This window comes from Strigops habroptila, chromosome 2 (genome assembly GCF_004027225.2).
Source record: "Strigops habroptila isolate Jane chromosome 2, bStrHab1.2.pri, whole genome shotgun sequence".
In the NCBI taxonomy this organism is placed as follows: Eukaryota; Metazoa; Chordata; class Aves; order Psittaciformes; family Psittacidae; genus Strigops; species Strigops habroptila.
Window position 1 is genome coordinate 120,574,727 of NC_044278.2, and position 27,261 is coordinate 120,601,987.

At 45.9% G+C, this 27,261-nt stretch overlaps 1 protein-coding gene and 1 long non-coding RNA gene across 4 annotated transcripts in view; one reads left to right on the top strand and one right to left on the bottom strand.

Moving 5' to 3' along the window:
* Nucleotides 1-26,940, top strand: LOC115603652. The gene is made up of 3 exons (XR_003989945.1): nucleotides 1-11; nucleotides 7,538-7,545; nucleotides 26,804-26,940. It is a non-coding gene; the product is annotated as an uncharacterized LOC115603652 (long non-coding RNA).
* The window catches only part of UVRAG (UV radiation resistance associated), a 90,287-nt gene continuing 73,337 nt past the window's right edge, over nucleotides 10,312-27,261 (bottom strand). For 2 of the 3 annotated variants that reach the window (XM_030475703.1, XM_030475704.1), the window contains 2 exons: nucleotides 22,605-22,696; nucleotides 12,002-13,951 (listed from right to left, as the gene is read on the bottom strand). In XM_030475703.1, coding sequence (XP_030331563.1) covers nucleotides 13,249-13,951; nucleotides 22,605-22,696 — 795 coding nt within the window. In that variant the 3' untranslated portion in view covers nucleotides 12,002-13,248. Of the gene's footprint in view, nucleotides 13,952-22,604; nucleotides 22,697-27,261 lie in introns of all 3 variants that reach the window. The other variant, XM_030475702.1, reaches the window with a different exon arrangement.

The window sequence follows — 27,261 nt, forward strand, 5'->3', positions numbered from 1 at the left end:
CCTGCGGCTGGGTGAGACTTCTCTTCCCATGCCAGCCCCTGAAGGGCTCACCAATGAGCAGGGCGCAGGGAGCCCCCATGGAGCACGTGTGGTGGCTCCTAAAGATACCATGAGACCCCACAAAACTCATGATACTGATGATAGCTTCCAGTAGTTACATGGTGGCTATAAAGAAGATGGAGACTCTCTTTTGACAAGGAGTCCCATGGGAAAGCCGAGGGATGATGGGCACAAGTTACTCCTGGGGAGATTCCCACTGGACACAAGAGGGAAGTTTCCCACAGTGAGAACAACCAGACACTGGAATAATCTCCCCAGGGAAGTGGTGACTCCCCAGTGTTGGACACTGTTAAGATTGGGCTGCACAGGGTGCTGGGCATTTAGTCTAGGTCGTGCTTTGCTTAGAAAGGTTGGACCAGATGATCCTTGAGGTCCTTCCAACCTGAGATTCTATCACAGACCCCTTTTAGCATTAGGGCAGGAAAACAACAGCCTCTGGGCACCATCTGCTTCATGTCCATGCTTTGCATCAGTTCCTGCACACCTTCAGCATCTTCAAGTCTCTGTGAGAGACTCTGGGGCACTGGATCTGGTGAGGTTTTGCCTCCTTGTTGGTCCAGGTCAGAATCAGGTCCTGGGTCTTTAGAGGGGTTTCTAAATATCCACAAGGTTCCAACAACATGAATTTCCTCTCAATCAGTTTTTCCCTCTCTGTTGATCGGCCCGTTCTGCCTTTCATACATCTCCAGCCCCTGCAGCCTCATAAAGCATCGCGGGAGAACATTCCTGCTTGGTTGACCGACAGGAAATCACTGTCATTTTTCACCTCTTTAGCCCAAGGAGGTGCCCTCCAGGCATCCATCAGTGAGCAGTTGCATGTTGGCCCTTCCAGCACCATCCCCACAGAGGTCTCGGTAACAGCAGGAATGAAGCCAAGCTCTTCGTTTTGACTGGCACCAGGAATGCTGCATCTCCAGCCGACCTTCACCATCACCTTGGCAGTGCAATGAGGGCTGGAGAACACCCCAGCCAGCCCCAACAGTTGACAGCCACCCATTGGCATGTGCATATCCTGGGTTTGGACACGCCACCCCTTGCTCCATCATGGTTTACAGCGTGTGAGCACCCACATCCCTGGAATACCTCTGTGCTTTGACACCTCTCTGGTGGATCTGGGCCACAAAGCCCTTGAGAAGGGCTCCCACAGACACACCAGTATGGGGAGAGTTAATAGAGAGGAGCTTTGTGGCAGAACATAAAGGCAGAACTTGCAAGTGTCCACCAAGTTTTGTCTTCTTCTTTCATCATTTAAAAGGAATAATGAAAGGTGAAGACCAACGTGTTGGGTGAAGAGACTCCAACATTGCTAAGTGCATCTCTTTGTTATTTTACTGGGTGGAAAGGGCAGGGGTTGAAAGCTGCAATTCCCTTCCAACCCAAACCATTCTATGATTCCTGTGCTCAGTGTAATCCTGGAGAAAGAAGGAAAAATGTTCCCTTGAAAAGTGGAATCTGTAGGTCTGGTTAAGGAGGCAGCTCTACAGGAATGGCTCTGTATGTGCTGCTCCTCCCAAGCTGTTTCTAGGGCTAATAGGGAAAAATGAATCTTTTACAGCAAGATTTATCTCATCCTAAAGTGGGCATCCCCCTGGCTTCAAGGCCAGGTTGGACACAGGGGCTTGGAGCAACCTGCTCTAGTGGAAGGTGTCCCTGCCCGTGGCAGGGGATTGGGACTGGAGGAGCTTTAAGGTCCCTTCAACCCAAACCAGTCTGGGATTCTATGATCCCAAGAATGGGACCTCATGCTCACATCTCTTCATTGACTCTAACTTGAGCCCAGCATAACCAGTCCTGCAGCACACACATCCCTGCAAACAAGCTCCTTCCCTCCAGCCTCAGTGTCCTCACTCACCTTTAGGAGATAGATGCTGTAATGCTCATTTCACCCAGCCAACGGCCAAAAGTGGATCAGTTGCTCAACACCTTGAACACTGCCAGAAGAGAGCTCTTGGAGCACATACCACTGCCCAGGCATGCATTTTGGCCATGCAGCCACCATCCAGCGAGGTGGGAATACCCCTGTCTGCTCAGCAAGGAAACCACAAGGTCAGGAGACAAAAACCACTTCAGCCCAAGAGAGATAGTTCTTCATGCTTTGGTGACGTTGCACTAATCATTGCCATATGCTTAACTATCCTTTGCAAGCACCTCTCCTACCTGACTTCCCAATTGCTTTCCTACTGCTGAGGATGAGCAAGGGCTCCCATCCTCTCCCTCTGTTGGGAACCAGCCTTGGGAGCAGCTCAGCACCCAGGACCCGCGTTGCTTTATGGGCTCCTTAGTACCATGGAGCTGATGGCAAAGCTCAGCGCTGGCTCCTGGTTAATCCAGGCAGGCACCTTTCTGACTCCTGTGCTGGACTTTCCTGGCAGGCAGGGACCTGGGGGCAGCCAGGAAAGGAAAGTTTCTAAATATAAGCCCCAAAGCGTCCTCGGCCTCGCAGAAGTGTCAAAGAAAGAGGCACACGGATGACCTGCAGTATTTATAGACCGAGACCCAATGGAAACATGATGGAGCTCAACCAAATTCTTGCTTCCAACCCATCTCGCTGCACACAGCCTGTCACCCGAGCAGTGTGGCACCAGCCAGAGTCCTTGGCTCCAGCTTACCCAGGATCAGGGTCTAAACTACAGCTGAGTGCTGAAAGTGCACCCCACAGATGGAAAAGGAATCCTGGATTCCCAAATGGTGGTCATCGGGAGGGTGGAGATCATAGAACCACAGAATCACAGACTGGTTTGGAAGGGGCCAAGCCCCTGTGTCCAACCTGGCCTTGAACACTGCCAGGGATGGGGCAGCCACAGCTTCTCTGGGCTGGAATGGACAAGGGGGTTTATGTGGTTATCCATAACAAACTTCAAAGGCTTTAACCTGCCAGAGGGGAGATTGAGATGAGCTCTGAGGCAGAAGCTCTTCCCTGGGAGGGTGCTGAGGCGCTGGCACAGGGTGCCCAGAGAAGCTGTGGCTGCCCCATCCCTGGCAGTGTTCAAGGTCAGGTTGGACACAGGGGCTTGGAGCAACCTGCTCTAGTGGAAGGTGTCCCTGCCCGTGGCAGGGAGTTGGAACTGGCTGATCTTAAGGTCCTTTCCAACCCAAACCATTCTATAACTCTGTGAAAAGCAACCGTGTGTCATTCATCATAACAAAAAGCCATCAAGAGAAGCAACCAGAAGACCACAGTGAGGAAATGGTTTCAAGTCCAGTGGTGAACAGGTTTATCTGCAGAGCTCACTGCTGAGCCTCCACAGAAGGTCCCACACTTCCAAAGGAAACGTTACCACATTTGTTCTTGTGCCATTGTGCTGCTCTACAAGTGATAATCCTCCTTTTATCACATGTCCTTCTCACAGGAGCCATGTGGGATGCTGCACTTCCAGGGACTACCAAATTAATTGGGTTTAAGATGTGTTAAACTTAAAAACCACCGGGGAGGAAAGAACAGGAACCTTTTCCCAGGCTTTTTATTGAATTCTTTGGGAGTTGTGGCTACGTGTGATTTGGATGAAGAAAAACATGGAGCTGGAAAGATGCTCAGAAGTGGAGCCCTCAGGACTGGGGAAGTGACTTTCGCTCTCCATGTAGCACATGTCAAACAGGGCACTGGGACCAGTTTGGGCTCCCCAGTACCAGGTAGATGATAAGAATTCAGTGAGGCCACCAAGCTGGTTGGGACTGGGGCTCAGGGCATTGGGGTGCAGTGAGAGCAGAAGGCAAAGGGGGATTTTATCACTGTTCATAAGTTCCACTTGGGACAGCATGGACAAAGGCTCTCATGGGAGATGCTCAGTGATGGGAAGAATCAACAGCCCAAGTTAGAACATGAGAAATTACCATTAGGAGAAGCCTTTCCCCATGAACCACTCTATGATTCTATGATTCTGTGAAGGTGGTCAAACACTGGAACAATGGTCCAGGATAGGGTATCTCCATCTCTGAAGATACTCAAAGCTCTCCTGAAACAAACCCCCTGGGCAACCTCAGATCAAACTTCAAAGCTGGTCCTTCCAGTCCTGGTTACTCCGTATGTCTTTGTCTGTTCTACAGCCTCCAGTAGCAGGGATTACAGACTCCTTGGATCACCTCCTCTCATATTTCCTACTTCTGTAGTTCTGAATTTTATCCTAAAACACACCAAGTGCACAGTTGCTGTGTGTCCATGCATTTCTTCTCACCACACTGCAGCAGATATAAGAATAGAAATGAGACTTTTCCTGCTCTCTTCTTTGCATCCCATCTTGCTAATGCTTTGCAGGACATGCATCTCCTTTTGGTAACAGCATCTCCTCTGGTTCTTGCACCACCCATCGTGGGGAACTCTCAGTTCCTCTCCCACCACTCAACCCCACACAGAACCACTTCACATCTCCCCTTTGGAACACAGTTTTCCCCCTAGAAATCCAGCTTCAAATCTCACTGGTAGCTTGAAGATCCCAGCTGAGCCCCATCGGATGCAGAGAGCTGTATCTGTGTTTAGAAGGTGTCAGTTTCATCAAGGGGAGGAGGTGGACACAGAATTGATGCTGTCCATGTGCCAGATGGGCATGGACATAGAAACATTGAATGGTTTGGGTTGGAAAGGACCTTAAGATCATCTAGTTCCAACCCCCTGTCATGGGCAGGAACACAACTCCCAAGCCAAGTTCACACCTCATCATAACAGCTTATTAATCAGCAGGTCAAGGGCTTGAGTAGTAACCTCACTGTGTTGCAACCCTCATGTGGCCATGGGAAGCTTGGGAGATGGAGGTAAGGGGGATATCTAAAGCCTTATCTGCTCATGGAGGTTATTGTGGCTGATCATAGGAAGATGCTGTGCAGATTTTCCTCTTGCTCTTTAGAAAGTGGGACAAGAGGCAACAGTTTGGGTTCCAAAAACACAAGAAATGTGCTTAGCCATAGGATTGTGGATTCATCCACTGCTTTCTAATGAGCTCCCCTTGGGAGCAGCACCGAGACCATGTTTGGGAGCTATGAAGGGCAGAGGCCTCCTCCTCCAATCCCAAGCAATAAGGAAAGATAAAGCATCACTGCACTGGACAGAAAATACAGCTCCACTTCGGCTCCAAAACCATTTTGGCATCACTTGCTAAGTTGAATTTTATCTGCAAATGTTTTCAGCTCGATCCCATTGGGAATCCTGATTTTTTCCGAGACTTACCAACAGGAAATCCCTGAGCCGGAGGGTTTAGTTGTAATGAACTTATTGTATATTCAAGCACTGAACGTCAATTTGGATTACTGTGTCAAACATAAGCACTGAGAGCATGCAACCGTACCCTGGGGTCACCCGTCAGGAACTCCAGACTGAAATTGGCCAGATAGAGACCAGCACAGCCTTGATTTATATCTTTCCCTGTGCAAATAGAACAGTTAAGACCAAACGAACCTGTTGCATCTTGGAGATGAGCCCCCTTCCTCCTCTCCCCAGTGCCTTCATCCGCTGTGCACGAGGTTCCTTGGCTGGGGATGCTTCATTAGAGGCTGCACAAAGAGCTCAGGAGTAGTCAGATGTGTTGGGAGGCTGAATCCCTCTATTAGTGCATGTGTAAATCACTGCCACTCGTGTCGTTCTGGGAGCCCGAAGTCCCAGGCACAATCAGGATTCGCATCCGCACAGACACGCAGCATGTGCAGGTGAAAACAAACTGTTTCTTCCTGGCCTTGGGCTAAAGATACACTGGAATTAGTCCAGAGCATTGGAATCAACAGGAGAGGTGCACAGGGGAAGGAGGGGTAATTTACACCTTCCTCTCCAGGCACGTGGCCACAGCCCTGCCCCTGTTCAGGGTCTGCAGGCAGCTTGTGCCTTGCCATCCATCCATCCATCCATCCATCCATCCATCCATCCATCCATCCCCTTTTGTCCACAGCCCAGATGCAGGTACACAAGCAAGAAGGCTGGAACCAGAAAGCTGAGAATCTCCATTGCTTTCTCATGCTCCATCCCAAGCAATCTGGCATGGGAGCTGATCCTCTTCTGCGGCCCATTGCTCACTGCAACCATGGAGCAGCACCCATGGGGCACACAGAGTGGGCAGAATGGGCTTGGCTATGCAGAACAGGTAATAGCATCACATGGGGATCAGAAAAGGAACCCTACCAAGAGGATGCCAAGTGGAAGCTCAAATCCCAGGTACAAGTCATGTCGTGGATGTAAAAGTCATTCCAAAGTAGAAGGCAAGAATCAGATGCAAACACACCATTACACACCTTCTCTAAAGAAATGGCTTTGCTGAAGTTGTTTGGGCCAGTTGTTCCTTGGTTGGTAAAGTTGTAAAGGCCAGGTTGGATGAGGCTTGGAGCAACCTGCTCTAGTGGAAGGTGTCCCTGCTCGTGACAGGGGGTTGGGACTGGATGAGCTTTAAGATCCCTTCCAACCCAAACCAGTCTGTGATGCTATGAAAAGACTTTTAAGATCATTGAGTCCAACCATTAACCCAACACTGCCAAGTCCACCACTAAACGATGCCCCTAAGTGCACATAGAATCATAGAATAGTAAGGGTTGGAAAGGACCTTAAGATCATCTAGTTCCAACCCCCCTACCATGGGCAGGGACATCTTGCACTAAACCATGTGGCCCAAGCCCCTGTGTCCAACCTGGCCTTGAACACTGCCAGGGATGGAGCATCCACAACCTCCCTGGGCAACCCATTCCAGTGCTTCACCACCCTCGCTGTAAAGAACTTCTTCCTTAGATCTAACCTAAATTTCCCCTGTTTAAGTTTGAAGCCATCACCCCTTGTCCTACCACTACAGTCCCTGATGAAGAGTCCCTCCCCAGCATCCTTGTAGACCCCCTTCAGATACTGGAAGGCTGCTATGACATCTATATGTATTTTTAATCCCTCCAGGGATGGTGACTCCACCACTGCCCTGGGCAGCCTGTTCCAATGCCTGACAACCTTCTAATGCAAATGATGAAAAGCTTTGGACCTCCTTTGCTTTGGCAGGTAGCGAAGGGTCGATTGTGTCTGGTTTACTTCTTACACTGAAAATCACAGCAGTGGCATGAGTTCAGAGATGCTCAGCCAAAGAGCATGAAAATGCTGCTCTACTCCTAACCCGAACCCTTGACAGATACTCACTCGAGGCACAAATACTCTTCATTAATGCTGGAAGCTTCACTGCACAGAGCAGCCCTGTGCTAATCAGCCCATGTCCTCCAGTACCTCATATCTGGCTAACGTCAGGGCAGGGAGGATTAAAGCTTCTCTCTTCAGCCATCTGCAGTTCCCAGCAAAGCTGACAGCATCTTGGACTTCTCACCCAGGACAAATCCTACCTCAATTTAGCAAGTCTCCTCCATGGACAAAGGAGCAGCCAAACAACCGCCTCGTGTTGTCACACCATGTGCTGTTGACAAAGTTATCGCTGTTAGAACAAGCTGGAGCCAAACCAACCGGGGCCCTCCACCTACTCCAGATGAGAGCATTTCCTGCTAGCACAGGGGGAAAGGTTGTTAGAGATATACACAGAAGTAAAGGTAAAGGTTTAGGAGCAGGTAGTGGAGCTGCATTTGCTTCGTATCAGCGTTCAGGGTCTGGGGAAGGTGATCCATAACATGAGGGCTCCATCTCATAGGTGACAAGTATGAAATTCGAAGGTTGGATGGTAAAACTAGATTAGGTAGATGATAAAGGTGTAAAAAGAAAGAGGAGAGATTGAGATGAGCTCTGAGGCAGAAGCTCTTCCCTGTGAGGGTGCTGAGGCGCTGGCACAGACTTTTCCCAGAGAAGCTGTGGCTGCCCCATCCCTGGCAGTGTTCAAGGCCAGGTTGGACACAGGGGCTTGGAGCAACCTGCTCTAGTGGAAGGTGTCCCTGCCCGGGGCAGGGGGTTGGGACTGGATGAGCTTTAAGGTCCTTTCCAACACTTCTGCCTCAGAGCTCATCTCAATCTCCCCTCTGGCAGGTTAAAGCCATTCCCCTTGGCCTGTCCCTACAGGCCCTTATCCAAAGCCCCTCTCCAGCTTTCCTGGAGCCCCTTTAGGCACTGGAGCTGCTCTAAGGTCTCCCCTTCAGGAGCCTTCTCTTCTCCAGGCTGCCCCAGCTCAGCTCTCTCAGCCTGGCTCCAGAGCAGAGCTGCTCCAGCAGCTCCGAGGCCTCCTCTGGTCTCGCTCCAACATCTCCATGTCCTCCTTATGTTGAGGACACCAGAACTGCAAGTGAGGTCTCACCAGAGTGCAGAGAGGGGCAGAATCACCTCCATGACCTGCTGCTCACACTCCTTTTGATGCAGCCCAGCACACGGGTGGTTTCTGGGCTCACGCACACACTGCCCCAACTTGGTTTATTGCTGCTTCTCCCAAGATCGGTTTAAACTGTGAAACAAAGCAGGAACTCAGTGAGATTACTACGAATCTGAGATGTTATCAAAACATCTGCACTGCATCTGGCAGATGCCCCATCTCCCCTCCAGGAATCCTTCCCTTTTGGTCCCACACAGGGCACGTAGAAACCAGACACGCATAAGGGTCCTCTGTCTTTCTGTCAGCGTGCTCATGTCTCCAGGTAAACCGTGGAGGGTGGACCAGGTTGCTGTGAAATTTCACCATCGTTGTAAATTTGCTGGGAGAAGAAGATTACGATGAGAACATGATTCCCAAAGCCAGGAGCCATTTCTGAGCAGGGCTCAGAGGACAACCCCAAACTCTGCCAAGACTCTGTGTAACTTCAGACCAACCACCGTAGCCAGGCTCCTGGAAGCAGAACATTAAAACAAAGGCTGGAAAGAAGGGATAACAGACTTCTGCTGCAGAGCTTCATTGAGGAAGGACCATGAAGTCCATGAACATCCTCCATTAGGACATACCCTGCAAAGAAAAGGAGATTTTCTTCCCCAAAAGTGCCTCCATTGCTTGTAACTTGTGCAAGTCCCAGCTGAAAACAGAAGTACTTGGCATCAGCAGCACTGGCAGCAATGAAGCAGCCAGCAAGGAGGGATATTGCCTTCTCCAATGGAGAAGACCAAGGAGACTCACCATCAGTGTAGTTGCTGAGAAGTAGAGCTGGGATTAGAGTCTGGGTAGGGATGGGTAACCCAGTCACTATGCTCTGCTGCTACAAACTGCCACCTTCATAGAATGGGCTTGTATTGGAAGGGACCTTAAAGCTCATCCAGCTCCAACCCCTGCCACGGGCAGGGACACCTTCCTCTAGAGCAGGTTGCTCCAAGCCCCTGTGTCCAACCTGGCCTTGAACACTGCCAGGGATGGGGCAGCCACAGCTTCTCTGGGCACCCTGTGCCAGCGCCTCAGCACCCTCACAGGGAAGAGCTTCTGCCTCAGAGCTCATCTCAATCTCCCCTCTGGCAGGTTAAAGCCATTCCCCTTGGCCTGTCCCTGCCTTCAGCAGCAGCAGAGCTGATGTTTGACCATCAATTCCTAAGTGGAAAAAGAGTTTTCATATTATTGCATGGAAAATTGTCAAATATTGTAAAACACCAAAACGAACCCTGTTACCCCGATGATGCCTGGAGGGTCCCTGCAGCTCTTCATGGAATCATAGAATCGACTAGGTTGGAAAAAATCTTTAAGATCAAGTCCAACCATCAGGTTAGATATAAGGAAGAGGTTCCTTAGTGTGAGGATGGTGAGGTATTGGAGCAGGCTGCCCAAAGAAGTGATAAATGCTCCATCCCTGGCAGTGTTCAAGGCCAGGTTGGATGGAGTCTTGGGTGACGTGGTCTAGTGTGTCCCCATGGCAAGGGACTTGGAACTGGATGATCTTAAGGTCCTTTCCAACCCTAATTATTCTATAATCTTCACTTTACACTGCTTCCCCCAGCAACTCCATGGCATGGACATTCTCCTTCCAGGACCTATGCAGCAGACTCCTGCTTGAGAGGAACATCACTTTAGGTGGACACGTTGTTAGCTCAGATCACAGAGCTGCTGGAGGAGCAGCGATGTCTCCCTGATGAGGGAACATGGTGCTTCCAGTATCCATAAAAGCTTTAGCAAATCCATCAGTCTCCCAGCCCCACTGAAGCCTGTAGCTGTTTTTCCAGCTGTATGCCATCAGTTTGGAAGGAGATTGAAAAGGAACTTCAGTCCCATCTCGTGTGAATCGGGATTTGGAGCCAGCAAAGCAGGCAGGTCTTCAGCACATCCTCTTTGCCCAACTATTCCCGTTTGGATCAATATGGGCTCGATGAATGATAAGCCAAAGGGCTGGGGAAAGACAGTGTGGTTGAAATCAGGCTTGGAAAGAAAACAAACAGAGAGGAGCCATGAAGAGAAGACACACAAGTTGAGAGATACTAATCAGTTTTATTTTATAAATACAGATGAGCTTTCCTGCAATTACCAACATGGTTTTAATGTGGCATTTACGAGGGGATATTCTGGGTTTGCTTATTTTAAATACCTGGTCAAGCAAGGATAAGCCAACGCTGTTGTGCTTGCTAGAAAAATAGAGTGGGATAAGATCTTCCAAAACTAATAATCTCAAAAATCTCAGGAATTCCTGGTGAGGGGAAAGGATTGCAATGAAATGTGTTCTCCACTTGAAGACATTTGCAGACATTTAACAGTGTCACAGCTGTGCAGGAACTGAAAGGCTCTTGACAGTTGAAAGCACGCTGTGATATATCATCTCACCTTCAAACCTACTCCTTGTTTCTCTCCCACTATGCTCTTTTCAAAGCTATTTAAAGGGGGGGAAGAAATAAACGCAAAGGCAGCGGCTATGAGGCGGCTGGAGGGTGTTCGACGCCGTCCTCACAGCAATGAGAGGTTTGTTAATGCTTTAACTAGCCCCATGACACCGTCCCCCTTCACACCACCTTCCAGATGGAAAGTGGTAAAAGTGGAAGAGAAACACAGGGACAAGTTTAGGGTTACTAAAGATACATCCATAGAAAACCCGTCGCAGACTCGTGCGGCAGATGCAGGAATCAACCATTGTGTCTGATACATCGAGTACAGGGTTCAAACAGGAACAGCAAGAGGACATCAAAGGGGGGAAATGACTTCATTTGGTTGGGTGCAACCTGAGAAAATCTGCAACTAGTGATAAAAACCAACCCCAAGCCCCACTGATGCTCTATGAACCTAATCTCACACGTGGCTGAATTGCACGGAGATGCTCCATGTTTGCCTACGAAACACAGCGGCTTCACGGCTACTCTTTGGGTTGCTTTGGAAAGTCACCACCACACAGAAGCTAATGCCTTTCTGTCAGAGAGGAAAAGAGGGTGCCTACAAACAGGTCTGTGCTGCTCTGAGGTCCTGCAGGTGCACAATTGACTCGATGTTGCCTAATTTCACCTAAAATGATAGTTCTCTCAGAAGATGGTAAGATAGGGTCACAGGACAGAGTATCTTATGCCCACATCATGAGTAAGTGGTGTGCTTTCAGGTGTTCATTTCCTCCTTATCTACATCAATGCACAGCAAGAGCTTCCTACCTATCTCTCCTCAAAGGTGATGGAGTGCTTAAAGGGGAAGCTCTTCATGAGGATGGAACAAAGGAGCTTATTCAGGGGAGAAGATACTCATGAACGTGTCCAACTCCATGGTCAATCTGCACCTAGAATCATGACTTACAGAATCAAGGTCTCTGCTTCTGTTTCCACCTACCACATCCTACTGGGACAGACCAAAGACCATGAATCACTATAGCAAGGCTCGATCCAGCAACACAAGTGCAGACACAACCCTTAAAAGCTAACAGAAGAAATGTGAATATAGTTTTACTACAATCATTAAGGTGTTACCTGGAAAGATGCATATTCTAGAAGAGTGCTATTATGATGTATATTGGTTCTCACATACACGTCTTGCTTTGACAACAGATAGTTGAGGTTATACATATCCACAATTGAAATTAATTTAGGCTAGCCTTAGTTGAAGTTAGGAAAAAGACTAGGTCATTGGTTCAAAAGAAAGCACAGACCAGGGAGGGGGGGGGAAAAAAAGCCAGGCATGAGGAAGTGGTGTTTATTCTGCTATATATCTTTATATTTGAGAGCTCAAACCCGAGCCCCAATTCTTGGGTATACAATATAGAAAGCAAAGAGCAATGAAATCCAAACTGAAACAAATACCAGGAATCACTAAACAGGCTGCAAATTGCTTTCCCATTAGTGCAGCTGAACACATGTGCCAGTGGTAACCTACCTAAGAGCAAAACCACATCTCCAGCAAAGCACTGGAGGTTTCTTCCCTCAAAGTACAGATAGTTAAAAGGGTATTCAGGGAGACGAATGATGCTGAGTGCCTCCTTTCTACAGATTTGCCTAATTCCAAAGCACTGACTGCATTTTCAGGCTGGGTTTTATAATGAAGGCTCTTGTGAAGGGCCTCGTGGCACATGGACCCCGTTAGATGCCTCAAAGGGTGGTCACTGAACCCCACTTGGTGCATTTGTTAGGTCCCTACTGATGAGGTTGAAGTGGGGAATGTTCAGGCTGAGACTTTTATATGGAACCTTAGAGGTGATTTAGTCCTCAAGGCTTCTACTGGTAGGAACAATATGAAGGAGGAGGGAAAAGGAAAGACCAGATGTCATTTCTGATTCATCAGGTGCAAGGAAACTGCAGATATCACAGAGGTGCTCATTCTCTGGCAAGTTCACATCACCAACTGAAGACCCATCAGTGCAAACTAGAACTTGAAAGGCTACAGAGCACAGCCAAGAGAAAGCTGTCCAATGGTAAAGAAAACAAAAATCCATGGTATTTCTGGAACACTGACTACATAGCTCAAGAAAACACAGGAGTACATAGGAGAAGGTAAAGAGATCTGACCATAAACGTGCTTTTAAATTAACTTTTTCTTTCTGAACAGGATTAAACTCAATTTAACTCTACAGACTAATTAAGAAATGAACAAATACTCATAGAAGGGCCTGATCAACACTAGAAGTTGTTTCCAGGAAAGCCTTTATAAATGGATTCCAATGCCTAAAAAAAAAAACCCAATCCCAAAAACCAACCTTCCAACAGATTATAAATACCATATAAGAGGACTGGAAGCAGAATGAAAATGTACCTGGGCTGTGAATATACCATGATCCTGTGTTATCGTGCTCAAGTCCATTTGTCTATCACCATAGGAAATAGCTTTAGCTGGTTTTATTTTTTCTTTTTTATATAATTAATATAAAGAATAAGTGCAATTTTCTTTCTATTCCCAAATCACTGATTTCACCTCAATGTTTGCTATCAATCCCCTGGTCCCCAGCTCACTTGTCCGAACTCTTCCGCGGCCTGCGGAAGCTGGACATGTTCTCGTTCAGTGCATAGATCCTTCGAGAGAACTCCTCAAACTCTCCTAGGACTTGTTCATCACATTCCACCGCCACGGCGTGTTCCACTGGGATGGAGTTAAAGTCTTCTAGTTGATCTCCCGAGCTGAACCCCGTCGCTTCCATCCCCATGATCTCCTCTGCTTGCTCCACGGTGCAGCAAAGGACGGGGTTGAGCGCGGGGCGGAACTCACAGGGCTGCTCGTTGCTTGTGGTGCCAGAGCACTCACCAGGCAGGAAAGCCCCATTTATTGCACTAGTAGGTCCTAGGAAAGATTCCTGCTGGTCTTGGGTGTTGTTTAAGCTCCCGTTTTCTCCATTTAAACTGCTGCACAAGTTCTCACCTTTCTTGGTAATTCCTTTCGAGGAGTCCATAGAGGTATCCAAGGAAGAAGATATTGATCCAGGTTTTTTATCTAACTCTCCTACACGGGCTGCGATGGCAACGGGCTGTGTTAAAGCAGAGTTGTAACTAGGAGGAGGAGTTTTGTGTTGTAGTCTCTCGTTTCCTGTGCTGGCTCGTTTTCGGAGTCCTTTATCTGGAGAAGGAAGCCCACTGGAAAAGCCAATATCCAACCTGCCGAAGCTAGAGCTCTGTCTCTTTGGAACGGGAATTGCGTTGGATGTATGGTGTCGATCACTGGGAAAGAAGGAAAGGATAAATCACAGCTGTCAGGCACGTTCATGAGCAATACAGACATTTAACCAAAGGCTGAAGCAATTACTTTATCACAACTCCAAGCTCCATTTGGCCAACTACTTGTATCCTGAAGTGCTAAAACTCCAAACGTGTTTAATGCTGTATGAACTACAGAAGACACCCCAGAGGACAGCTTTACTGAAAAGCAGGAAGATCCTGTAGGAACATTTACAAAGCTCTATGGTTTGAAGAGTCAATCACCCAAGAAACCACCACATTATGTTAATTCGGACTGTTAACACCATTTTATGGGACCAAGCTGTGCTGGATGAATTACTACTGTTGACCGTACAGTTATGTATTTAAGGCCTGTCCTAGGCCATCATAAACTCCTCAAATTGAGGCTGAATCCTCTCAGAGTGACTTCTTGCACGAGTGGACTCTCCTGACAGCTACACAAAGGAGTAAAAACACACTAACTTTGCTCTTTGCAGAGGATTCTTCTTGCCAGATCTTCTCCTTTCCTGTGCCAATCATTCCAAAGCTTTTTGGACAAACATCAACCCCTGTTTCTTGAGGAACATGAACTAATCAAGCTTAATTTACAAGTTTCATTTTACTATTTAATACCATTCCACAAGCCACTTACACTGTGTCTCAGGTTCTATCATTTGGAACATCCACCTCACATCATCTGGGGTGTGTAATGTGAGTTTTCCTTCATCGGCTTAATCCTTATCCAAATATAATCACTGGCCTATATGCAAATAGTGTGTTGTGCATTAACTAAAGCAACTGCTTCATTTTCCTTCCAAACTTCATAAAGAACACAGCTATTACTGATGTGCTGAATATATAACTCTAAGATTCAACTGCTGTCAGTATGAGTCTCCTTCATTAACTCCATTTAAAAGAAACTCCTTCTGCTTGAGGCCTGAGACATTTTGGGAGCTGTCTTACAGGAGAAAAATCTTGGAATAGCAGTTAGGAGTAGTCCCTAGCATGGATCCTTCTCCATGTTATTTTTCTCTTCCTGCTCCCTTTTGTAAATAGGCTAAGGTAGATTGCAAAAAGACCCTCTGAGAAAAAGCAGCATCCCCATGGGAGGGGAGCACGGAGTAGTGCTACTCTTTGATTTCCTCTCCCATCTCACCTCCTCTCAGGCTTCCCTTTAATACATGCATAGAACTTCCTTCTCTTCCATAAATCCCCCCCAAATTATCTTAAGGAACAGTTGCTTTTTGGAATTTACACTGGTGGGCAGTGAAGTAAAGAGATAGCAGCAAAACCATCAACTTTCCTCTTCAATTTCAACTGCTGTTTCAGCCCCTTATAATGCAAACTCAGCATCTGCAGCTTTGCTTGCAAAGGTGTGGAGCATTGTTAACAGAGGTGGCAAACCAGGAAGCAGAACGTGCCACAGATGCTAATAAGTGTATCTGTGGTCATGGAGATGAGACACTTGCACAGAGAAGCTGTGGCTGCCCCATCCCTGGCAGTGTTCAAGGCCAGGTTGGACACAGGGGCTTGGAGCAACCTGCTCTAGTGGAAGGTGTCCCTGCCCGGGGCAGGGGGTTGGAACTGGAGGAGCTTTAAGGTCCTTTCCAACCCAAACCATTTTCTGATTCTATGAAGTCTTGGAGAGCTCAAACCCAAGGCAAAGCCACTTCACAGTCTGAGCAAGTAAAACCTGCTTCTCTGTTGTGCTGAACTGTGCTTCAAACTTGCTCAAATTCATTCTTCTTAGGTCAGACTCAAAGACTTCAGTACAGCATAACACTGCCTAATTGTCAAACCCCAAATTACCTTCAGCAAGGGCTTATCAGCCCGACGTAGGCACAACAGCAACTTTTCTATGAAGCAGAAGAAAGCAGCAGCAGCAGAAAAATCAAGAGTTTAAGTAAACCAACATGAGAACTGTGGTGTCTAATTAGCTCAAGAGAAGCAGCTTTACAAACTGTTGTGGTGGGCATATATAAATTTAAGTTCCTCCTAAAGAGAAACATGCCCAAATTCCTTTGTAAATCTAGGCCTTAGAGGCAAATGGGTGAGAAATTAATTAGTCTGCAGGACCAGGAGAGTTCTTAAAGAGCTTGTTATGACAAGGCCATTCAAGCTAACACGTTATGTATGCCTGAACAATACCTCTTTAGACCAGCAGCCAAAGAAAATCTTCCCTTCCTTCGTAAGTTGAAGTGGCAGGATGATGTATACTAAGTGATCTAACAGCCTAAACGTATCAGCAATACAAAGCTAATCTCCCTCATCCACAAAATAACTTCCCAGTTAATATTGTACATGAGGGCTGCCCCATAGGGCAGTAAAGCAGGAATGATCTTCATTTATCATGCAAGTGTTCAAAGTAATGAATTAGAACAAAAAGCACTTGCAGGCAGGATCCTCAAGCTACATGCAATGGAATGGACCTTACTTAAGACTGCAGAACCAGGTTTTAAGCTGCTGGAGACACACGTGGGCAGATTTCTGAAACCATCTATTGCTGCCAATAAATACAAATGGGATGGGTTTAGCTTCAGTCAGGAGTAAATACAGGGATAATGGCCCAAATGTGAGAAAGCAGGAATGAAGTCAACAGAATGGCTTAAGTGCTTATAAAGTATTAACTAAGGCATTTAGATAAAAGTCAATAGGCACAAAGGGCTTTGGAGATCAGCCATCTAAAGAGGTCATTGCCCAGGCTCCTTCCACAGCCACCAGAGAAGAAACAAGTGTGGGAGAAGGGTGGGTAATAAATAACCATGGAATCATAAAATGGTTGGGAAGGGACCTTAAAGCTCCTCCAGTCCCAACCCCCTGCCATGGCAGGGACACCTTCCACTAGAGCAGGTTGCTCGAAGCCCCTGTGTCCAACCTGGCCTTGAACACTGCCAGGGATGGGGCAGCCACAGCTTCTCTGGGAAAAGTCTGTGCCAGCGCCTCAGCACCCTCACAGGGAAGAGCTTATATCTAACCTATATCTCCCCTCTGGCAGGTTAAAGCCACATCTCTTCTCGACTTCCCTGTTGAGAGCTGTTCAGATCAGTGGAAAGCCACCCTCTCCAGATGCCTCTTCGCAACCACAGGGACAACCTGAGCAACTAGGTTAGGCCGAGGGACAAGTGTGTTTAAAGCAAACATGAGAAGATGAATAGCTCTCTGTGTTCTACGTAGAACCATGGTCAGAGTCTTGCAGGCAAGTGAAATGAAACCAAAATGGCTCTAAGTACAGTGCGTTAAGCAGTTAAGGGGTCTTTTCTTGTTCCATCACCTCCCTCCAGGTGAGAATGAGAAGTCAAACCGAGGTTTTGGGTCAAAAGCAATATTTGCAGAGAGCTCAGAAAGACTCGATTGCTATTAAACTTCATGAAAACAGGTAGCTGATGGAGGATCTCTATTCCATTTGCATTTTCCTTGAGGAAAAGGCTGTACTGTTACCAGAATTCATAGCACTGCATGAAGGCAAAGTCCACAGAAAGAGATGCTTTATCAGCTTCACAGCTCATGGAATTAATACAAAATATATTAAAAAACCCAAGTCAGAGTAGAAAACTACCATCCAATCACCCAGAAACTTTAGAGTAAGGTCATTGACTCTGAGACAGCAAACTGGTGTGGACACCTACCCAAAAAGAATGGCCTGTCGCTAGTGGAGGATAAAACCTGATTTGATGAACTGTCATCAGGCCTTAAGGACTTTTAGTCCTCGACTTGGATCAGCCTCCAAGTGGTTCTGTATGGGGGTATGTATAGTTCCTATCAGGAAGCAGGGTTTCTGAATTAGGAAAGCCTCAGATTTATGGGACGTTATAGATAAGAGAATTACACCCCCACCAATCTCAAAGTTTCAATTGCATCCAAGTCTCAAAAGCCAATTCCTAACAGTCTAACTTCAGCCCTAAGTTTTACTGGCAGCAGAACTACAAAGTAGCTGCTTTTCCCCCCCCCCAAATATTAGTTTTCACTAGTTAATAAATAGCCCGTTTGGGCATTCTTGCAGCCCTCAGGCACAAGATGCAGGCTCCATGCTGTAAACAGGCGAGATAAAGCGATGGAAGCAGGACACGACCACTCCTGCAGTTGTTGTTTTAGCCATTCTGGTTGGAATCTGTTTGTAGCTTCAATCGAAAAGAAAAGGTTTCTTGAGTCGAGATTCACTTGTGCTTATTTAAGCTGGCTGCAAAGGGGCTCAGAGAAACTGTAAAGCACTGTGAGAGACAGAATACAATTCACAGGCTCAAATATGTATCTTTTCCTCCCCGCAAAATGTTTCCTCGGAGGGACATTACTGGATCACAGCTGGTCAAAATACTAAATCTTGATTGTCTGGCCCCAAGCCAGTATCCACAGCTACAGCTCTTTGGTATGAGAATACTTACCAAAAAAAAAAAAAATCAAATCATAAGTTAAACACCATTTGATCTTTTTTGTTGCAAACTATGACCTCATGGCAGCGAGAACGCTAAATGAAGGTGTTTAAGTTGGTTTATAGCCATCTGAAAGGTTTGAAGCTCCAAACGTAGCTCCGAGCCAATATCATGTCAAGCGTGCTAAAAAGCAGTAATAGTTTCTCACCTTCTTGAGGATTCCTGCTTCAGTAACACACAATAGCCACAGGGCTGCAAAAGGGAGGCTGCCAGCATGAAGTGAAGGTGAAACTGGGTCTTTTGGCAGCTAAGAAACTCTGACACACGCTTTAGACAAAAAGAAAACCTTCAGAAATTAAGCTACCAGAGTTTGCTTGACTCAAATGTTCAGTTTTAGGCTCCTCTTGAAGCTAGCAGCACATGAATCAAGATTTACCCTCGAAACACAGATTTAAGCCTTGGCATGCAAGTGGTTTTGAGTCCAGCTTTTAAATGCAGGCTCAAAAGGACATCTCCCTGACTACAGACAAGACCTAAAGGACTATCTCGTATTTGCCAGCATTAGATAAGCCTATTGTCTAATCTATTCACTAGGAATAAAACCTTCTTCCCACTGGACTGCTCGAGTTTGTGGTATGCTCTTTACTTGCCATTGAGAATCACAAATGCTATCCCTTAGAAGTTACACAGAGTAAATAAAACTAAGCTGAAGAATAGGAGAGAAAATGAAAGAGCCTCTTGATTTAACGCAATGACCTAAAGAGTTTGACTTGTGAAAGATAAATCTGAACATGCAAAAAGGAGTAAAACAATGATGAAAATGTACAGTTTGGTCTCAAAAGCTGGAGTAAACTGCGTACTCCAAAGAAAAAGGATTTAAGAGGAAAATTGCATTGGGGCCTTTTTCATCAGCAAAAGCTAATCTTAAAAATGAGCTGCTTTTCTGGAAGCCATTGAGACTCCAGGACTAAAAAAAGCCTGGAAACAGAGAGAATTAGTCCCAAAAGGAAATAGGAAAGATTTGGGGACCACAACCCAGACAGTAAATCAACAACAACTTTGTCTCATCATCTTTCACCTTCAGAGTCGACATCCAGAGTTGATATCAGAAAAAGAAGGTTTTGCAGTTCTGTAGCTTCCACCACAGTGTGTGTGCAGGGACCAACAGATCTGTCCTGATTTTGTCTACATACAGTACAAGTAATATTGTGTGGGGGGGGAAGCAAAGCAAATACAGCAGAATATAGGTGCCAGGAGAGAGATGAAGAGGGAAGCAGAGCTTGTAGACCTGCAGGCTCGCTGCAATAAATCAGGCGTGTTGGGATGTGAAAACATGTATTAATCATTTCAGTGTCATGCCTGAGAAACCAAAACAACCCAGATCTCACCAGGCAGAAGGACCCAGCAGCAACACAATTACACCTCGAGGCAAAGGCATTGGACTCCACAAACCTTCACTGGGGACAGGGGCTGCCCCACAGCAGCTGGGAAAGAAAAGGCTGAAGCAAAGACTTGAAAGACAAATTTGCTCTGATTGAAGTATGAAATAGATGGGATCTTCTACAAAAGGGGTAAAGAAACTATTCTGTACTTAAACTAAACATTGATGCTGTGAGGGCTGGAGCAGCTCTGCTCTGGAGCCAGGCTGAGAGAGCTGGGCTGGGGCAGCCTGGAGAAGAGAAGGCTCCTGAAGGGGACACCTTAGAGCAGCTCCAGTGCCTAAAGGGGCTCCAGGAAACCTGGAGAGGGGCTTTGGACAAGGGCCTGGAGGGACAGGCCAAGGGGAATGGCTTTAACCTGCCAGAGGGGAGATTGAGATGAGCTCTGAGGCAGAAGCTCTTCCCTGTGAGGGTGCTGAGGCGCTGGCACAGACTTTTCCCAGAGAAGCTGTGGCTGCGCCATCCCTGGCAGTGTTCAAGGCCAGGTTGGACACAGGGGCTTGGAGCAACCTGCTCTAGTGGAAGGTGTCCCTGCCCGTGGCAGGGGGTTGGAACTGGGTGAGCTTTAAGGTCCCTTCCAACCCAAACCATTCCATGATTCTATGATGCTTATCAGAGAAAGAGGTTAAGCCTGAAATAACTGTGTATTTCTGCTACCCTGCATACGTAGGGGATTCAATTCCATTCCTGACTGCAGAGCAATGTCTCTATTCAAAGCAAAAATGAGGTTGATGCACAGGCCACGAGCTAAAACCAGTCCTGTTCAAAGAAAAACTAATTACAGTGTAAGCATTGGTTTTTAGCAGTGTGATTATGCTTTGACACAACTTAAATTCACCAAAACCCAGCTGCAGTGCCGAGAAAGAAACCGAAGACCAGCACCAACGAAACCAAACCAACCAGGCAGTGTGAGTGGATCTGTAGGTAAGAAAAACCCATCACCACCTCATCTAGTGTGAGACACCCCTGCCCATGGCTGGGGGTTGGAACTAGATGATTTTAAGGTCCTTTCCAACCCAAACCATTCCATGATTCTATGTTCCTGCTCGCATTCCTGCAAGCGAAGGATAACGTGGAATTACTGTAGGGACTGTGGTTTGTGGGCATGGGGATAAGGTAACTCACCTCCAGCATCCTGAAAACAAAAAAAATTCCTTCAATTCTTCATTTTAACAGCGGGTGGCCTTTAAGCTTGTTTCAATATCTGTAATCAGATATTATCCACAAGACAGTGGGCATCTGTACTCTGTACTTGCTCAACTGCAAGGCCCAATTAGGGAAGTCTAGCCAGTTTTCCCCTTGAGCTAGACTCCCTGTAAAGCCTCATTTCCATTTATATTAGTAGGAAGTACTAAGAAGCATTGTTTAGAATCATTAGCCTTAAAAGAAAGAGAGTTAAAAATGAACAACTCTTCATACATGTTTTGGAGGTGAGAAGGAAATGAGGCATAGACAGACAGGGAGGAGGGAATGTGATACTCCCAGAGAACTGTGCTTCATATTTCTACTTGTTTTGAAATATTATCCAGCCAAAAAATGTGTTTTGTCTTGCTAATGACTGTGTATCACCTATAGGAAGAAAAAGAAGTGGTTGTATGACAGCAAAGCCCCTAAGGCTTAACTAAAGCTTCCAATATCAGTTCTTCAAAGGCAGCACACGTCAGAAGGGAAGAACAGAGAATCACAGAGTGGTTTGTGTTGGAAGGGACCTTAAAGCTCCTCCAGTTCCAACCCCCTGCCATGGGCAGGGACACCTTCCACTAGAGCAGGTTGCTCCAAGCCCCTGTGTCCAACCTGGCCTTGAACACTGCCAGGGATGGGGCAGCCACAGCTTCTCTGGGCACCCTGTGCCAGCGCCTCAGCACCCTCACAGTGCCTTACAGGCACCTACACTTGGAAAGTGATTCCCATTTAACATCCCACAAGTCCTTATTCGAGCCAGAAGGAGACATCCACAACCTGTACTCCGGCCATGAGTGCACACAAGCACTACAGAAGCCATGATTTTGGTATTTCAGCCCTTCATTTCCAGGTTTGCTGAGGGGATCACACATCATCCTGGTGTTTTTACATCACAGTGATGGATACCACATGAAACCTCACAGTAATATTATCCCCAATGAAGAAAGCTTCGTGTTATGCATCTTGCTAGGGGATAAGAAGAAAAGCAGAGAGAATCTTTTCAGCTGTGCCTGAAATCACTGACAGAATAAAACAGCACAAGGGACTGAGCTGCCTTTTCTCAGGGCCTGTTTACTTCCACTGTTTTGTTGGCTGAGTTGAATTTCCATCAGGCAACACTTTTCACAGTATTGATCAAAGATGTTTGTTTTTCTACTCTACTCCTGTATTTGTTTGCCAAGACACTCCTCCCAAAATTTGGACACCAGCTTAAACTGTGCTTTGCCAGTGCAAACCTCATGAAGTTCAACAAAGCTGACAAGAAACCTGGAGAGGGACTTTGGACAAGGGCCTGTAGGGCTTGGAGGGGCTTGGAGCAACCTGCTCTAGTGGAAGGTGTCCCTGCCCGTGGCAGGGGGTTGGAGCTGGAGGAGCTTTAAGGTCCCATCCAACCCAAACCAGTCTGGGATTCTATGATGAATTCACCTCCCTCTAGTGAAGAGAATTGCTTTTCAAACATCCTCCCCCCCATCTCCTTACACCTCTGAGAAGGGTTATGTGCTCATCACCTCGAAGATACAAATAGGAGAATATTGTGGACGTTTCCATAGTCTGTAGTTTGGGAAAGTCATTATCTTTAAGTATGCTTAAGTCTTGTGAAGCTCTTAACTGCTTATATCTAAATATTATGTAGCATCCACCTCTTTATAATTACAAAACCCCACTTACCATCTCACCATTAGCCCGAGCTCCATGAAGTTTTTCAGGTTAGGAAGAGTTTGCCGTAGATCTGGAGTACTCAGCCCATGTTGATATCTAAGCTATAAAAACAGGAAAAAGAAACCCAAAATTAGCATTGCTTTCCAAATCCCTCATTCCAACGAATCTAACATTATGGTCAGTTAATTTACTGGGTTTTCAAAGAAAATGTAGGATAATCAAGCAGTTCCCTTAAGGAAATGTTCCATTTAGTACTCATAACCTCCTATTAGCAAAAGCCACCCAAGAACAGGGAGAAAATAATCAATCTGCCTGTTAAAGCTCATTACACCTTTTCCATTTCCTATCTGGAACAGGAGAGCAGCCTCTCAGCTTAATAAAAACACAGCCATTAGGTGGAAAGACCCAATTTCAACACAATGTTTTATATTCATTGACTCCAAACATCTATTTGTGTGCAAGTGTCATTCCTGAGCGGATCAATGTATGTTGGAATTATCACAGTGATATCAACTGGTACAAATACATATTGTCACACAACTGGGCTAAATCTGTTCCTTATAGAGTTTACATCAACGTTTAAACTGCTGCTATTACTCCCATAATTAAACCCAGCATTCAAATACAATGCCATGTAGCTATGAGAAAGGCTTCAAGCATTGACTGACTTTAAGCCAAGTATTAACTCCTGTGTGGGTGCAAAGAGAAAGGAAAAGATTCCATATGCTGACACCATGCAAACTGGCTTTTACCTTTGGGTTATCAAATGAAGTACCCAACAGAACTGCTGATGGTTATAAACTACTTATTTAAGAAGTCCCCAAACTAAAAATACCTCTGAAGTAAGCACATGGAAGGGAAAAACCTCTGTCTTTCAAGTGTGAATCTCAACACTTCAGGGAAACTGCAGGGAAATTTATCCCTCCTGTGGTTAAAATATGAAAAATGAAATATCCCTGAATTCCAGTATCTTTAAGACTATCAGGATGAAGAGGAAGCAGCATAATATACAGTTCTCAGCAGATAACACCCTCTAGAACAGCAGTTAACACCCTCTAGATAGCAGTTAACATCCTCTAGAAGCCACAGCTGGTCTCCACTGCACACACACAGAGTAACTGCACAAACTGGATACTGAGATACTTGCTGAAACATGGAATAAGCATAGAACAAGGGAATGGTTTGGGTTGGAAGGGACCTTAAAGCTCCTCCAGTTCCAACCCCCTGCCATGGGCAGGGACACCTTCCACTAGAGCAGGTTGCTCCAAGCCTCATCCATAATAATCCCACTCCAAGTTAAATCTGGTTTTTAGGATGCACACCCGTTTCCATGACTGATGGCAGTAAGGTGTAAGCAAGAATCCTTCAAGTTCGAAAGATTTCTGACCAAAAAAAGACTCAAAATTGGGAATGATTTCTCTGCTTCTCTGTGTTTTAGAAAGAAAAATGGCTTTGGAAGAAAATCATCCTCAGCACTGCATTGTACAACAGAAGGCCATTTATTACCCAGGTTATTAGTTCCATATGGACCCAGTCAAGGCATATGGTGGGCCTGGATTCATATTTTCTGCTGCAATGACAGAACCTGGCTTAAGACAACCATCCAATATAAATTACTCTTCGATCACCACATTCTCCTGATGGGATTACAGTGGATTTGGTTAACCAAAGCACAAGCCTGGGGGCAAAAGAAATAAACCAGCAAAACAAATCAAAACCATCTCATTTGTCCCTCCTACTACAATCAGATGTTCAGAGATGACTCCTTTTTATAGTCACCCTTAAATTCTAAGGTTTCACAGCATGAAAAGCATTGGATTAAGGGATCTCACTATTGCCAAGAGCCAAGATCACAGGAATGCATGTCAGATTCTTGTATCCAAACACGAACAAAACCACTGTTTCTGCTACAACCCATTTTCATATTGCAAATAGTAGAGATGCACAGTAAGTAAAGTTAGGATGTAAGGAAAATAATATGATTTAACTTTATAAATCACATTCTATATTGGCTTTGTAACAGCTTAAACCCAAAGCAGTATTGCCTTATGTGCCTGTATCAACACAAGGTGATGAGGATGTATTTACAAAAGAAACCCACAAGTAAACCCAGAAGCTGCCGAAAAACTCATCTGCCTTCTAGTAGCAGAGGAAAAAGCAGTTGAAGCATCAGAGCCATGGGTTACTTCCCAGGTTTTAGTCTGGTTCCTAAAATACCTCCCCGTCAATGTGACAAGGTTAACTCCTAATTTGCAGTGGTCTCATCTACTCTGAAAGAGAAATCTCTCTACCTCTAATGAGTGATAGAACCCATGTCAAGTGCAGCAAACACCAAATGGGAGCACAGAGTGAGATAAAATGAGATTTTTCTTTTACTTAAGAAAGCAGAACTCCTTTTCTTCCTACTCACACATTCTGACAATCAATCGCACCATAGAATCACAGCATGGTTTGGGTTGAAGGGACCTTAAAGTTCATCCAGTTGCAACCCCCTGCCACAGGCAGGGACACCTTCCACTAGAGCAGGTTGCTCCAAGCCCCTGTGTCCAACCTGGCCTTGAACACTGCCAGGGATGGGGCAGCCACAGCTTCTCTGGGAAAAGTCTGTGCCAGCGCCTCAGCACCCTCACAGGGAAGAGCTTCTGCCTCAGAGCTCATCTCAATCTCCCCTCTGGCAGGTTAAAGCCATTCCCCTTGGTCTGTCCCTACAGGCCCTTGTCCAAAGCCCCTCTCCAGGTTTCTTGTAGCACTGGAAGGCTGCACCATCACTAAGAACTGTGGGTTCCACCCCCCCAACCCATAAAGCATTTCTCTTATACCCTTCTACGAGTTAAATATCTTTTAACAGCCACCACCACACATACATGGATAGTTACTCCACCTCATCCAATAAATATAAGACACTGAACAACAGCAATAACCCTCACCCGTGACCTGTGACAGTAGAATTCATACAAGTACCTTTTAACATCAAAATCAATTTTAAGATGGGACAAATGCAGGAGAAGACAGATGCTTTGCCAATGAGAGTTGAAAAGGTGGGAAAACAGAAGCAGGAGGTGACTGTTTCTGTCTGGATTCTCCCAAGAAACAGAGCTCAGATTTCATTTGTTGCTATTAAACATCACCCACCTCCATCTACCCCACGCTCAGTTGCCAAAGGAACCAAATGTCATTTGCTAAAGCAGTGCTTTAATTAAAGATGAGATTGTTCCTTCAGGGAATTACAGGCCCAGACATCCATGAAAACACACGTTTTAATTTGAGTGCCCAAGCTTTGCGTTCACGTTTATGACCATGTATTTGCCACGGGACTGTGAGTAAATCATTAATGATGGTCAAATAATAAAATACTATTTGCCATTTCCTAATATTCAGCTGCCACATACAGCTTTGTTTTCCCAAGTGCTGTGTGAAACATTACTCCATTGAGCAAAGCCACGTAGTAAACATGAACTGAAAACCAAATAAGACATCAGACAGGAGACTGAGTCTGCTCTCATAGCAGTTACTAGCAACACTTACTCCACAGAAACAAGGTGTAGCAGAGGAGATGCATCATATTTGATGAATAGTTCAAGATAGCAAAACTTCAGGGCACTGGTATTTAAGGAGAAAAATAATCTCACTTTGTAATTTCTTGCAATTACACGGATTAATTCCTTTTACTCACCTCAAAGAGAAGAAGAAGAGAAGGACAGAAGTTTACTGTCCTTGTGATGACTTTGGCTTCTACGTTAACTGACAGCATTCAAAGCTATTTGATGTAATAAAGTAATATGTAATATGAGATGTAAGAAAGCAGCTACTCACATGTAACTTAAAAGTACATATTCATGTTTCTCCAAGCCTTTAGAAAACTCTACATTCATCCAATTTGATGGCTTTCTCTACTTGTATCCCCAAACCTCTAACGCTACAAACCCAGTGTGACAAGGGGAGTAACTTCAGCAGTAGGAAAAGACATTGATAAGAGGATACACAGTGTTTAAACTGTCAGTAACTGCCCAGATTGTTTCTGTAAAATCTGGGGGGTTTGCCCTCAAATTCAGGAAGCACCTGTAAGGAAGAATCTGAAGAAAGAAGATACTAAGTCTATGTTAAGGCCAGCTCTACCTCTATAGAAGACCAGCCTATCATACTAGGGGGTATTTTATATTACACTTACTATTGATTCCAACATCACAGGCAACCATAAATGTTCATAGAATCACAGAATCCCAGGTTGAAGGGACCTCAAGGATCATCTACTCCAACCTTTCTAGTCAAAGCATGACTTAGACTAGATGCCCAGCACCCTGTGCAGCCCAATCTTAACAGTGTCCAATGTTGGGGAGTCACCACTTCCCTGGGGAGATTATTCCAATGGCTGGTTGTTCTCATTGGGAGAAATATTCCCTAATGTCCAACTGGAATCTCCCCAGGTGTAACTTGTGCCCATCACCCCTTGTCTGTTCCATGGGACTCCATCTTCTTTGTAGCCACCCTTTAACTCCTGGCACATGGGATCAGGTCTCCCTGAGCCTTCTCTTCTCCAGCTGAACAGTCCCAGCTCTCTCAGCCTTGAGAGAAAACAAACTGCATTTAAGACAATGGTTCTCAGGCTGAAAGGTGGATTTACTCTTAAAACATGTATTAGTTTTCTAATAAAGTGTTTAAACACTTC